Raw genomic sequence first — 13168 nt, 5'->3', positions numbered from 1 at the left:
AAACGATCATAAATACACCACATTAGTAAGTACATAAATGAGCAGAAAACACTGGCAATTATAAAGCGATTTTTCTTGGCAACAGTTTTTAGTGTAGCAACAAGCCTTTATTGTAACACGCGTCCGCAGCGAATACAAAACGAGTTTTTAGTGTTGGCAGCCAGTGAAGCGCGGCTAAACGCTCGTGTGGGGCAGCCCTAAGGAGCGTACCTCTATGCTGAGGTAGAGTCAACGCCCGCGCAACACTGCGCTCGACACCAAAATCATATTCAACCCGTCTTATTTGCATTTCTCATACTGGATCACTGACAATTGCAGAATATTTGGGGCTAGGCTCACGAACATTCCGATCGAATCGTTTCTCTACAATCGATCGGATAACTTGTTCCCAACGGCGACTCGTGTTCTGAGCGTTAACACTTCAAACCCGCAGTAATAATAATACTAGTTGTATCCTCAAGTTTCATTTGCGTTAAATCTTTTTTTTCTTTTTCTTTTCTTAAATCGGTGGACGAGCTCACAGTCCACCTGGTGTTAAGTGGTTACTGGTGCCCATGGACATCTACAACGTAAATGCGCCACCAACCTTGTGATACAAGTTCTAAGGTCTCAGTATAGTTACAACGGCTGCCCCACCCTTCAAACCGAAACGCATTACTGCTTCACGGCAGAATTAGGCAGGGTGTTGGTACCTACCCGCGCGGACTCTAGTAGATACTGTGAATAAACTTGAAATTGGCGGTGAGCTCATCTTATATTGGTTTCTTTTGATTATGAAAAATGTGGTTTTGTATCATCGTGATCGTTGCAATAGAAAATGTTTGAATCGAATCACAAGCTTAACCACAATGTAATGAAACCCAGTTAATTAGTTAATAGAAAAATATAGAGCGTGTTTCTTATGAAGTTCTTGTTCCAAGCAGATTTCTGATTGAACCGATTAAGCATCGGTCAGAATGCTAATGTTTAGAATTTGTTATTTATTGGAAATATCTTCAAAGTATGGGAGCTCTTCAACCGGTTTCAAGTCTAGCTATAATTATAATTTAAGCGATACTTTGCTTCAATGATCCAGAAGAATATTGTTTGTTTAAATGTAAATTATCGACCAACTAGCAGTTGTTTTAAAAAAAAAACATTTATATTTATAATACATCGCAATATTAACTTTACTGTTTCCATTCTGCGACGTGAACTGTGTTGAGAACTAACATGTTTATAGGGATGTTATAAAAAGGTTAATTATCGGTTAATCGGTTTTCATAAAACGAAATTAACTTTATAAACAATTTAATTTGACTTAGAACTCGTCGATAAAACTACTCTCAATTAATCGGTTACAGCATTTTCCGTAACGGGAGCACCGACCTACGATTCTCGTTTGTTTCTAACTAAATTACCGATTACGTAATTGTCTGAAAATTTAAGAGACAACCACACGTTCAGTGGACTAACGAATATAATATACTAAGTATTGTAACATAATCCGGGAATAGCATATTACGAAAAAGATCTTGGTAAAAATAATAAATACTTTCTTTTAGATGAGTATGGTTTATCTAAGTGCGTAAACACGAAATGCCTAATACCAAGTCTGATATTACTTTAGAATAGTATGTATATGTGAATTTAGTGTTTTTTTTTTCTAATTTTATTCTTTAGGAAAAAGATTTATCGATTTTAAAAGTGCTTCTCATATTCCATATAAATTTTTATGTGTTCAAATTAAAATAAGATCTTAACTTTCATTATACAGTAATTCCGCAACATAATATCTATTAGAGACAAAAAATAAAATAAAAATATGGTAATTCCATTAATGACACCTATTAGTCTTGTTTAATTTGAATTTTAGTACCACTTGACCACCAGTCAGACTTTTAGCGAGGGAATCTGGTTTCATAAAATTCGTATTACGTACGATGAAATTTTCATGACTAACTCGTTTGAGGCACCTTGCTCGTTAAATTTATAAATTTTTATTCGCGATGTTACGGAAAGAGCTGCCTATTCAAACACTAAAGCTTATTACTGGTGGTAGGACCTCTTGTGAGACCGCGCGGGAAGGTACCACCACCCCGCCTGTTTCTAGACCTTAGAACTTATATCTCAAGGTGGGTGGCGTATTTACGTCGTAGATGTTTATGGGCTCCAGTGACTACTTAACACCAGGTGGGCTGTGCGCTCGTCCAACCATCTAAACAGTAGAAAAAAAAAGAAGCACAAATTTGCATTTCTAAATTCATTGTAAAGATGCTTATTTAAAAATTTACGTACAAACTAAAAAGGCTTTTAACATGAGCACGATTTGTTTTTTTTTTTTTATAATGATTCGAATGCATCGATTAATCAGTGTTTTATGGTTATTATTGGGCCTGCACGGCGGCTGTGGGTCGTTCGGTGGCGTCACCGACACCCGACCGTTGAAAAATAGCGTCTGGCCGTCGTCTAGCGAGTCTCGATCGGTTGTTCGTGACTCACGCGCAGCCGTCCCTCGTCGACCCTCACGCCAGCATTTTATTTCACACTACACTGTACGTACTATAGCATCGTTCAATGCTAAATAACGTAACTGCATAACGGACTTTTAAAATGAAAATATTCATTGTTAAGGTATAGGTAATTGTCATATTTATTATAGATTAGTGGGCTTTACTGGTGTTGGGACCTCTTGTGAGTCCGCGCGGGTAGGTACCACCACCCTGCCTGTTTCTGCCGTGAAGCAATAATGCGTTTCGGTTTCAAGGGCGGAGCAGCCGTTGTAACTATACTGAGACCTTAGAACTTATATCACAAAGTGGGTGGCGCATTTACGTAGTGGATGTCTATGGGCTTTAGTAACCACTTAATACCAGGTTGGCTGTGAGCTCGTCCACCCATCTAAGCAATTTAAAAATAGACCAATATTTTGGCGTATGATTATGACCATGATTATACAAATTTTATGTTTGTGATCATCACGTCATTGCAGCTCAATCCGACACTGTCTAGCAAAGTATTTATTTTCTAATTATTATTTTTTACTGCCTTATCCACGGCCTAATATGTACTTATCATATACATTTGTCTGAAGCAAAGAGTAAAAACTTTAAAAAAATATATGCCCTGTCTAGCAGCAATCGAAGTTTGCCATAATTGAAAGGTAAATAAATGAAATTGAATACCAATTATTTTTGTCCCTACCTATTTCTTGTAGCCTAAGAGGCTATTCTAGCCACGCGCGGACGGGTAAGTGAGCTCACGGCTCAACCTGAAGAATTGCTAACACTGGCCCTAGCAAGAGCAGAGTACGCTGAATCCACTACCGGGTCGCAAACTGAGAAGGGTCCACTGAGAAGATCTGGCGAGAAACTCAGTGGGCTGTGTTTATGGGCTAGTTCGCTTTTCGAACTCTTCGACGTAATCGACGAGCTCGACGAGGCCGGTGACCGGTGCTTGAGAGGCCTAAAAGCACCGAGAGTGGATCCGGGGGTCCGACAAGACATATTTTGGGTGACGGCGGTTTTGCATTTACCCGTTACCTGGAGGGTTATCGTGTCGCGCCGCTTTTTCCAAGTAGCGTTCTGACGCTTCTTGTTATACTATTCATACAAGGTGTTTGCTTGGAATAATACTATTACTCAAATCATTCAAATAATTTACTAGAAAACATTTATTTGTAAATAAAATAAATCAATATATTTCAAATCAAATTTAATATAAGGTACAGTTTTTTTTTCCATATCCACTAATATATTTATATTCACAGATAAGTGCCAAGTGTGCCCATTCAAAGATCTATGAAATTAAGCTCGAAAAAAAACTTTTAAACAAAATAAATATACAATTCGTAAACAGTTCCGATATTTCTCTAGAAAAATTTGAATCACCCAATGCTTATTTAGTTGTGAGAACGAAAGAAAAAGCACATGTACATGTATGTAGTACAAGACCAGACGCGCTGAATACATCTGTTCCCAATTTGTTTAGTCTGGATATATTCCATACCCTCGAACACTTTTATTACAGTTAAAGTAGTAAACACGTGTAAAACGATTTTCATATAGCGTTACAGTTTTAAACCGATTTTAGAACAAGCCTCGATCATTTGGAAGACAGCTTAAGCTCACTGATCTATTTTATATTTTGTTTTGCCTGCCTATGTGACTTCACTTTGACTAAACGAGGTCACAACGCTCAGCCCAAAAGAACTTTCTATCACTGGATCTAAATCGCAACCCACGGAAAACTTCCGGTGACAAATTCAGTGGGTTTTATTTAAGGGATTGAATCATCATAAGCCCATAGTCTTCCAGTGGTGCTTTACAAAGGCCTCTACCAATTTGAAAGCTGAGCCCAGACGGCTCTCTTCATTCAGTTCTTGCTGGCCATACCTCGGAACTGACTATAGGATATTTTAAATCGACTCATAGAACGTTCATAGGCACAAAAGCTAACGATTATTTAGTATACAAAACCGATTGCCTCTGTCCATTCCTTGTCGGAATCATGAGATGAAGACAGTTGTCTGCAAAGTATGAAAATATTTTAGACTATAATTTCCAATGGCTTTTACAGACTTTCGAATTCAAATTCAACTTTGAAAGCATGCGTAGATGTAATTTATAATAACAGTTTCCTATCTAAGCAATAAAAATACTTTTTTTTTTTATTGCCCTTGTAGGCAGACGAGCATACGGCCCAACTGATGGTGAGTGGTTACCGTCGCCCATGGACTTCAGCAATGCCAGGGGCAGAGCCAAGCCGCTGCCTACAAACTCTCGGTCGGAGGATAAAAAATACCGTTGCCTATCTGACGCTTAATGAAAAGACGTATGTATGTAAAGGGCTTCCCCTGTCCATTTTATAGTAGGTCTTTACTCTTTATATCTATGAAGTTGCGGCTTAGTATACAGAAAATTAAAGTAATCTTTTCATAAATCTATTTTAGTTTCTTGAAGTCAGCTTTATGGGAACCAAGAAACTCTTCTCATCATAAAACTATTAGCGAAATGAAATATACGGGCCATGGAAAAAAATAGGTATATAAAAAATCTTGATCTGACTGTCATGTGATCATTCGATGTCTCTAAACGTGCGTAATACGAGTATAACGCGTTTTTTTATTATTATCGTTTGACATTTATATTATATGTACCCTAAATTACTTCTCAACTAATTAAACATCTAAACTTGAGGACACATATTATAAAGTGATATACGATCGTAAAATGTTACATAGAGATATTAAAGTTTAAGACTTAAATTATATTTAGACTTGTTTTAAATGAAATTATCACTTCTAATTTATTCATAATTAATTCTATCCGATTTACTTAATTAATTTGATACGTTGTAAAATGTAACATGTAAATATCAGTATATTTATTTGTACAAAAAAACATTATCTTTAAAAATAATTTCATATTAGACGAGAGATTCATCATAAAATGAGAACTTCAAAATCCTAATTAAATAACCAAGCAGAAACGGTAACAACGCTACAGGAAAAATGCAAACAAATATTTTTTAAAACAACACAATTTTGAGTATTTAATCAGTGTATGAGCCTCATTGTCTAAATGAATCTGACACCTCGAAGCAAGATCATTTATGCTTGTGCAAATCCGGGCACTACAAAGTCGGGAATGATAATTTGTTTCGCATTCTGTGAACATAAATAGGAATATTGAGAAGCACTAATTGAAGAAAAAATATGAACGTGGCTATTTTTCGCTAGTGCGACAAAACAGGAGAACGTTAGTTGTCTGGTCTGCTATGTGATTAGGCTGGTACTCTGATGGTTTCACCGTCTTCGTTCGAAGTTTTTCATGATATCACATCTACTGTTATTGATGTTAACGGATCTCAAAAACCTTTATTGAAGCACGCCATGAAGTCATAACCAATCAATTACGTTTCATTAGCCTTGTAGAGATTAACTTTTCACCATAGGTCACAATTCAGAATAAAATTCACAAAGGCAATCTTGATTAATGATGAAAACGGAAGAACGAGTTAAATAGTTACAGAGCCTGTAGATATCACAACGGGAATTTGTCACCCTTCTTCAGATGTTATTAGCTCGTAGTCTCAATTGTATAACGGCTGCCCCACCTTTCCTGCTGGAGCCCACCCGTGCGAGCATACAATTTGCCCTACCCCTAGTAAATGCGGTAAACTATCGCAGTACGCTAGTATAATACTTTTTTTTTTTCCGCACCTATTCGCTGGTAGCCTAAGGGATTATTTCAGTTTCACTTTTTTTGTCCTACCTAAGCTGATAGCCTTGAGAGGCTATTTCAGCGTAACCTTAACTAGTAGGTGAGCTCACGGGGCTTAAACCTGACGACGTTGCTAACACGAATCCTAGCGAGAGTCGTGCTCCGCAGAATCTAACACCGGATCGGAAACGCGACCCACTGAGAAGATCCGGCGAGAAACTCAGTGGGCTGTGTCCGTGGGTTAATTTACTCGTCGAACCCGACAAAACGATAACTGGTCAGTTTCACGCAGATAAGTATACTGACCAGAGAATGCTGTTGCCGTTTCTCGAGTTAATCGCTTTGTATAACACCCATGGAAAGAGATGGGGTAGTGTTATTATCAACGGACAACGCAAAGGCGATGTTCTTATTTAAATACACGGATTGAGAACGATATCCTATGCGATTAAGACGCTATTACGTAAGCATACAGAACAACTCCTCACGCGAGCTGTCGTAGTACAAGAGATCAGCATAATAATACACAAAAGACGAGAAAAGATTACGATCTAGACTCGAATTATATTCATAGACTTTGCCATTGTGAAATCAGTGTAAGCAGATAACACAGATAGATACTAGATTGGATATTTAATAAGTATTTTTTAATTATTTTATTTGAGTTTTGTGGGAAGAATCAATTATAATATGCTCACAATTGATTTAAATAATACAATTTACAAAATTGTTACTTTTTGTATGGGTCTGTTGGAAAACATACTTAGTGTTAAACATATCTCAGCTTTACGTTAATCTGCCTTCATTTTTTGTTTTACGTTTTTTTGCTGTATTCTTTCCGGAACTTGACTACTGTGCTTACGCAAAATGCTAATGGACAGGATTTAATGTACATTTTTATTTTATATTTTCAATATATACGAAAACTTCGTGATAAATGTTATTCTGTGAAATATAATCGCCGAGCCTACGTTACTTTAGATTATTGATAAAAATATTAATAAACGCTTATGTTTGACCAAGACATACTTACCTAGTCAGGTCATAAATTCTGTCACATGTTTAATGTAAAATAATTGAAACAAGTTTATTCATTATGTAATCATTCATATACCAAAATGAACTTAACAAAACATAGATTCTTATGACACTAAAGTTTATTCAAAATGACCTCCGTGATTTTGAATACAGGCCTTCAATCTGCGCGGCCAGTCGTCTATCGCAGCACGAACGAGGTCCATGTCAATATCGGCGGCTGCCTTAATCAAGAATGTTTTGAGTGACTCCAAATTGGGATGAGGCTTTGAGCACGTCTTTTCCTCCAAGTGTTGCCATATCTTGTAATCTAACGGATTCAAATCTGGACTGGAGGGGGGCCAGTCTTCGTGCCGGATGAAGTAGATTTCACGCGCCGCCAGCCAGTCTTGTGTGCTCTTTGCTTTATGAGCTGGCGCCGAATCTTGTTGGAATACCCAGTGCCTGTTATTGAACATGGTATGAGAAATAGGTTCCACAAGGTTCGTCAGGACTGTATTTTGATACACAACTGCATTCGTTTTTACACCTTTCTCACAAAAATGTACCTCTGTTAAGCCCCACTAAGAAACTCCGAACCATACCATGAGCGAGGATGGAAAATGACCTCGTTGGACACGCGGAATACGGTTGCTCGCTTCTTCACTACTGTATGCGTACACTTTATCATTTTGTTTGTTGTAGCTCTCATCTACGGTAAAAAAAAAATTCATCCGAAAAAAGAATTTCCCGATTTTTTTTCCCGCGTACCGCTTCAACAAAGCGCGGCATCTCGTCAGTCTCAGGTCCATTAGACGAGCATTCAAAAAGTGCTTAACCCCATCTGAAGGGCCAACAGTTTATTCGATTGAACTCAGTTTAGTAAATAAAACTTTTCAATAATAGTTAGTGAAACTCAACACACACAACTTTCACAATGACTGGATAAACCGACAGTTTCGTTGCACATACCGACAGACCGACTGACTTACTGACTGAGACGGACCGACCGTCCGATATGGCCTGCATGACTGTCTGACACGGAATGCCACGACTCTGTCCACGTACCGCCATTTTATACTGTGGCGTTACGTAGTCTACCCTTCATTTTGTGATATTTATCAAAACAACATCTCATCATTTAAAATAATAATCAAAACCACCGTCTTAATATTACTAAAAGTCGTTATCCACGACAACTAAAAGTCGTTATCCACGACACGGCCATTCTGACATGTCACACGTCCCTGTGTGACGCTCCTGCAAGAAAAACAACCTTTTTGCAAAATCAAACAGGTTTCGTCTCGGCCAATCCTGATACATTCACGATTGAGGATTGGGATTCCTTTCATTACAAACCATAACGTTAGCTCTCAACAAGAATTACCCAATTATTAGTGATACACTATACAACTGAAAAATTTCATTAATGCTCAATAAGCATTAGAAACCCGAGTTATTACAAAACAACTCAATCTGAACAGTATTTCATCAGTATTCTGTATCAACCACAAACTATCGCTACAATTACTTCCATCTAGTGAGAGTAACTCATGCCACCTATATCGAGTGACGATAACCCAATTCAAGTGCCACCTCCATCGAGTAGCTCTTAACTACTTATTGCCTCCATCCGGCAAATAAGTGGGACCTCCATCCGGTACACAACTTCAACACAAAATACTAATGCCTCCATCCGGCACGCAAGTGGAACTTCCATCCAGTACCCACTTCAACCATAAAACACATCGCAATGCCTCCATCCGGCAATAAAACGAACACATCACCTAAATCGAGCGAGGTGTTCAATTACCAGTCATAAATAACACTGAATACTGTTCTTTACTAATCACACAAAATAGGACAACAAAATCCTTACTTTAATCAGTCAGTTGTATCGTGGTCATTTGATCCTACATCTTCTACATCACTAGTGTCAACAAAATCGTATAGAACGCTCCTGGCCTGGCTGCCGGCGCAGCTAGTGACATTGCCACCCACATTATCATTAAAACAAATGGTAAAACCAATACACATCACTTCACAATATAGAGTCAAGGTCATTAGTAGACCAACACAACAATAGTCTCCATTGAGACCCAGGTCTCCGCTGTACCAATCGATGGAGATACTCTCACCTCACTGATCAGTCTCGTCAGTAGCACTACTTAGAGGCAACCTTATGTAATCATAGGTTCTATTACCAGTTAAAGCAATCTGTCTTCATTTCAACAAAATTCGACATCGAATTTTACTAAATTTCCAATGTTCTGGTCTCGTCAAAGTTAATCTCTTACTTTCAGTATCATTTTAAGTAAAAACCTTTTGGGATATGGCACGCGAACTATAAAGAATTCGAAGGGGCTCGCCTCTGTTATTCTTATGGTAGAACAATAAAAAACAAAAAACAAAATGTGTGCAATTCACACGTGGTAGAAGTGAAACCTTCCAAAATTAAAATACAATTATCTTAAACGTCTTAAGTAAATGTAAAATTTTGTCATTAGTAAATAATTGTAAGGTAGCGCCCTCTGTGAATTGATATTTTAATTTCACGTATAATCCTAAATTAAAATTCACTACAAGAGCTTTCATACACACGTTAGTATTAAAAATCTCACAGATGGCGCTGTATTAAATAGTATGTTGTATATTTCTGTTTCATTCTTTGCTGGCTTCATCCTACACATTTTTGTATTTGTGTCTCTTATTGCATCCGGTTTGAAATCACAACGATTCTAAAGAAGTTTTCACTTCAAAAGATGTACGGCTTCTAGCACTTCTTGTCAAGAACAATTCCATGAGCTCATCGCGAGCTTGGTCATCAATAACGCAAGTCTGGGCTTCGAATAAGGACACTAGATTTAAGTGTTCTATTTCGCTGAATGCTCAATCTCACTGAACCGATTAAAACAACTATCAGGTAGTACATGACATACAATAAGTAAGCAATAAACCATCGCATAGGATTTGTTCCGTACAGTTTTGAGTCAAAACAACAAACATTTTATGAGACTGAATTATGAAGCTACTACTAATAGATTTTTTTTGACAAGAGAGCATTCGGCACCCGAATCCAAATAAAAATACGACTCACCAGATTGTTCTTATTTACCAAAATTGCCAGATATTACGCAGCTACCGGCACGTCGCCCCGCTCGGCCGGTGAATAGTTGACCCATCGAGCGCAGACAGACGGCGCTTGCGTCCCATATCTCGTACTGGCTGCAGCAATCACGTGTCGATTGCGACACCGCCTTCCTGATTGTACACGTCCTCGTGTGATGGTTAACCTACAATCAAAACATCCACGAGAACACTTGTTCCGCTCGATCACTCCTGACTACACTTTACGACTTATCGGAAAATTTAAAGTCATCAAAGCTTTAAGCTGTTTTAATACCATTTTAACCAAATCAAACAATAGGGTATACAAAGTTCACTATTCAGCAGCCAGAGCACGTACCACAGTCGTTCATCAAACTTCAAATTTACTCTGTACAAATCAGGCATAGCTTACAGGAACTCAGATCAAAGAAAACTTCCGAGTAAAAATATCTAACGCCACGGCTCTCCAGCCGACCAGCAATCGCAATTGCCCTCATGATGCGCATCCACAGAGTGGATCGCCCGTGTGCATCACCCGCTGACTACACACGATGGTCTTTACAGACCCCGACCTCCGCCAGAGCCAAACGCGCACCGCGCACCCACGGACTACTTGAGTTTCCTCAAGAGACACCGATTTCTACCGGGCTACGACTACGTAATAGCTACTGGTACGGTCGAACACAATACGGCCGATAGACTATCCTTACTCGAGTTTTCACCACAATTTAAGCTTGCTCTTCATCATCATCATTTACATCAACCTCGACTGGTATGTGACCTGCTGGCGTTTTTCTTAGCCTATCATGAATTTAAAGCTTTCAATGTGTAACGGTCACCATCGAACATTTCAACTACTTTAAACGGCCCTTTAAATTTAGTATCTAATTTCGTTTGATTACGCTCTTCGATTTAATGTGTGGACGAGCTCACAGCCCACCCTGTGTTAAGTGGCTACTGGAACCCATAGACATCCACAGCGCAAACGCACCACACACCTTGAGATAGAAGTCCCAAGGTCTCAGTATAGTTACAACCGCTGCCCCACCCCTCAAACCGAAATACACCACCGCCCCACGGCAGAAATAGGCAGGGTGATGGTACCCGTGCGGTCGATGGCACTATAGGGAGCACCCGTCTGGTGCCACGTCCTTACCCCCAAGAACGTCGCCGCGCTGCGACGCCGGCAGCGCGCGATCGCAGTCAGAGTTATTCAAGGATACCTCACAGTCTCCTACGAGGCGGCGCGCCCTAGCGCAAGTGCAGCCGGAGCGCGGGGGCTCCAATCTCGGCAGTCCGTGCTGGAGCCGTGGTCTCGTCGTTTGGCGGACCCGTCGGCCGGCCTCCGTACCGTCGAGGCGATCTGCCCGGTTCTCGCGGACTGGGTGGGCCGCGACCGCGGAAGTCTCACCTCCGGCTACCTGTGCAGACTCACAAGACATTTTACCACCATGTAAACTTCTTACCGCAACAAATCTTACCAGCCACCACGCAAACTACAATTTTGCGGGTTCCACCTCTCCTACACGATGTTACTCCCACACTGCGGAAGCCAACCGCAAACACTTGTCAAGCACGCACAAGAAAAACTTGCATCCGCCAGCGGGACCCGAACATCGCCGCATCGCCAGACACGAACGCACCGGACGTCTTATCTTACAGGTCACGACGACTTCAGATGTGTCAATTTTTCTTCCTCGCGGAAACTTGCTTGCTTTCTTGTTTGCTTGCTTGTTGGAGCCCGAAGTCATCGAACGTGTAATGTTATTGGTATTGAATCTAGTAGATTCTAAAATTTCAGCGACAATTCACAGTCTCATGTCCTAGTTTACTGCACTAGTGCCATGTAACTCTAGCAGAAGTCATTGGCTTAAAAACGATTCGTGTCGGAACTACCCACTCGTCATGACAGATCCATTATTGCGATCGAAGTTTCACTTGAGATTTGCACTTGCCTTAATTTCTTGCAATAGCTTGTTACGTGTTGTATTTCCGCTAGTAAATGCCATGTGATGAAGTCGACAGTCAAACTGGGCAACATGAGCCAGAACGTAAGATGTGACGATTTCTTCGTGGCTCAGATCTTCCATCGAGGTAACAGAGACGTTATTACACGACTTACGTATGCTGCATTCACGCTCTTGTGGCGTACCACTACTAGTATTCTAATCTGCATCATGTTTTTTTTGCTGTACTTCGAACATGTTCAAACACGTCACGCCAGTGAGAGTAGAGTCCTGATCTCACTTCTGATGTCGGCTCACGTCAGGGATGGCTAAGCGATAGTTTCGTCATCACTCGTATTCGATTGAACTCAGTTTAGTAAATAAAACTTTTCAATAATAGTTAGTGAAACTCAACACACACAACTTTCACAATGACAGGATAAACCGACAGTTTCGTTGCACATACCGACAGACCGACTGACTTACTGACTGAGACGGGCCGACCGTCCGATATGGCCTGCATGACTGTCTGACACGGAATGCCACGACTTTGTCCACGTACCGCCATTTTATACTGTGGCGTTACGTAGTCTACCCTTCATTTTGTGATATTTATCAAAACAACATCTCATCATTTAAAATAATAATCAAAACCACCGTCTTAATATTACTAAAAGTCGTTATCCACGACAACTAAAAGTCGTTATCCACGACATATATTTTTATTTTCATGAACAATTCGAAATTCGAATTCAATAAACTTTTTTGTGGCCCCAGCATTCTAAAAGAAAAGTTTTTACTGTGTGACAATACTTATGACCTGACTAGTTATACCGCAGCTCTCTCGATTACTTTTAAAAATATGTACATTATAGTATAAAAACGTTTTTTATTTAT

At 39.6% G+C, this 13168-nt stretch overlaps 2 protein-coding genes across 2 annotated transcripts in view; one reads left to right on the top strand and one right to left on the bottom strand.

Moving 5' to 3' along the window:
- LOC114241727 (follistatin-A) overlaps positions 1 to 13168 on the top strand; it is a 60061-nt gene that overhangs the window by 18787 nt on the left and 28106 nt on the right. The gene's annotated exons all lie outside the window — the stretch shown is intronic.
- On the bottom strand, positions 10321 to 11767 carry LOC149500825 (uncharacterized). The gene is made up of 2 exons (XM_089735137.1): positions 11549 to 11767; positions 10321 to 10510 (listed from the first exon to the last, which is right to left on the bottom strand). Exons 1-2 carry the CDS (start codon positions 11765 to 11767, stop codon positions 10325 to 10327), a joined length of 405 nt encoding a protein of 134 aa, XP_089591263.1. The 3' UTR covers positions 10321 to 10324.

Source organism: Bombyx mandarina, chromosome 19 (genome assembly GCF_030267445.1).
Source record: "Bombyx mandarina strain Sakado chromosome 19, ASM3026744v2".
Taxonomy (NCBI): Eukaryota; Metazoa; Arthropoda; class Insecta; order Lepidoptera; family Bombycidae; genus Bombyx; species Bombyx mandarina.
This window is presented reverse-complemented; position numbering and strand designations above follow the sequence as displayed.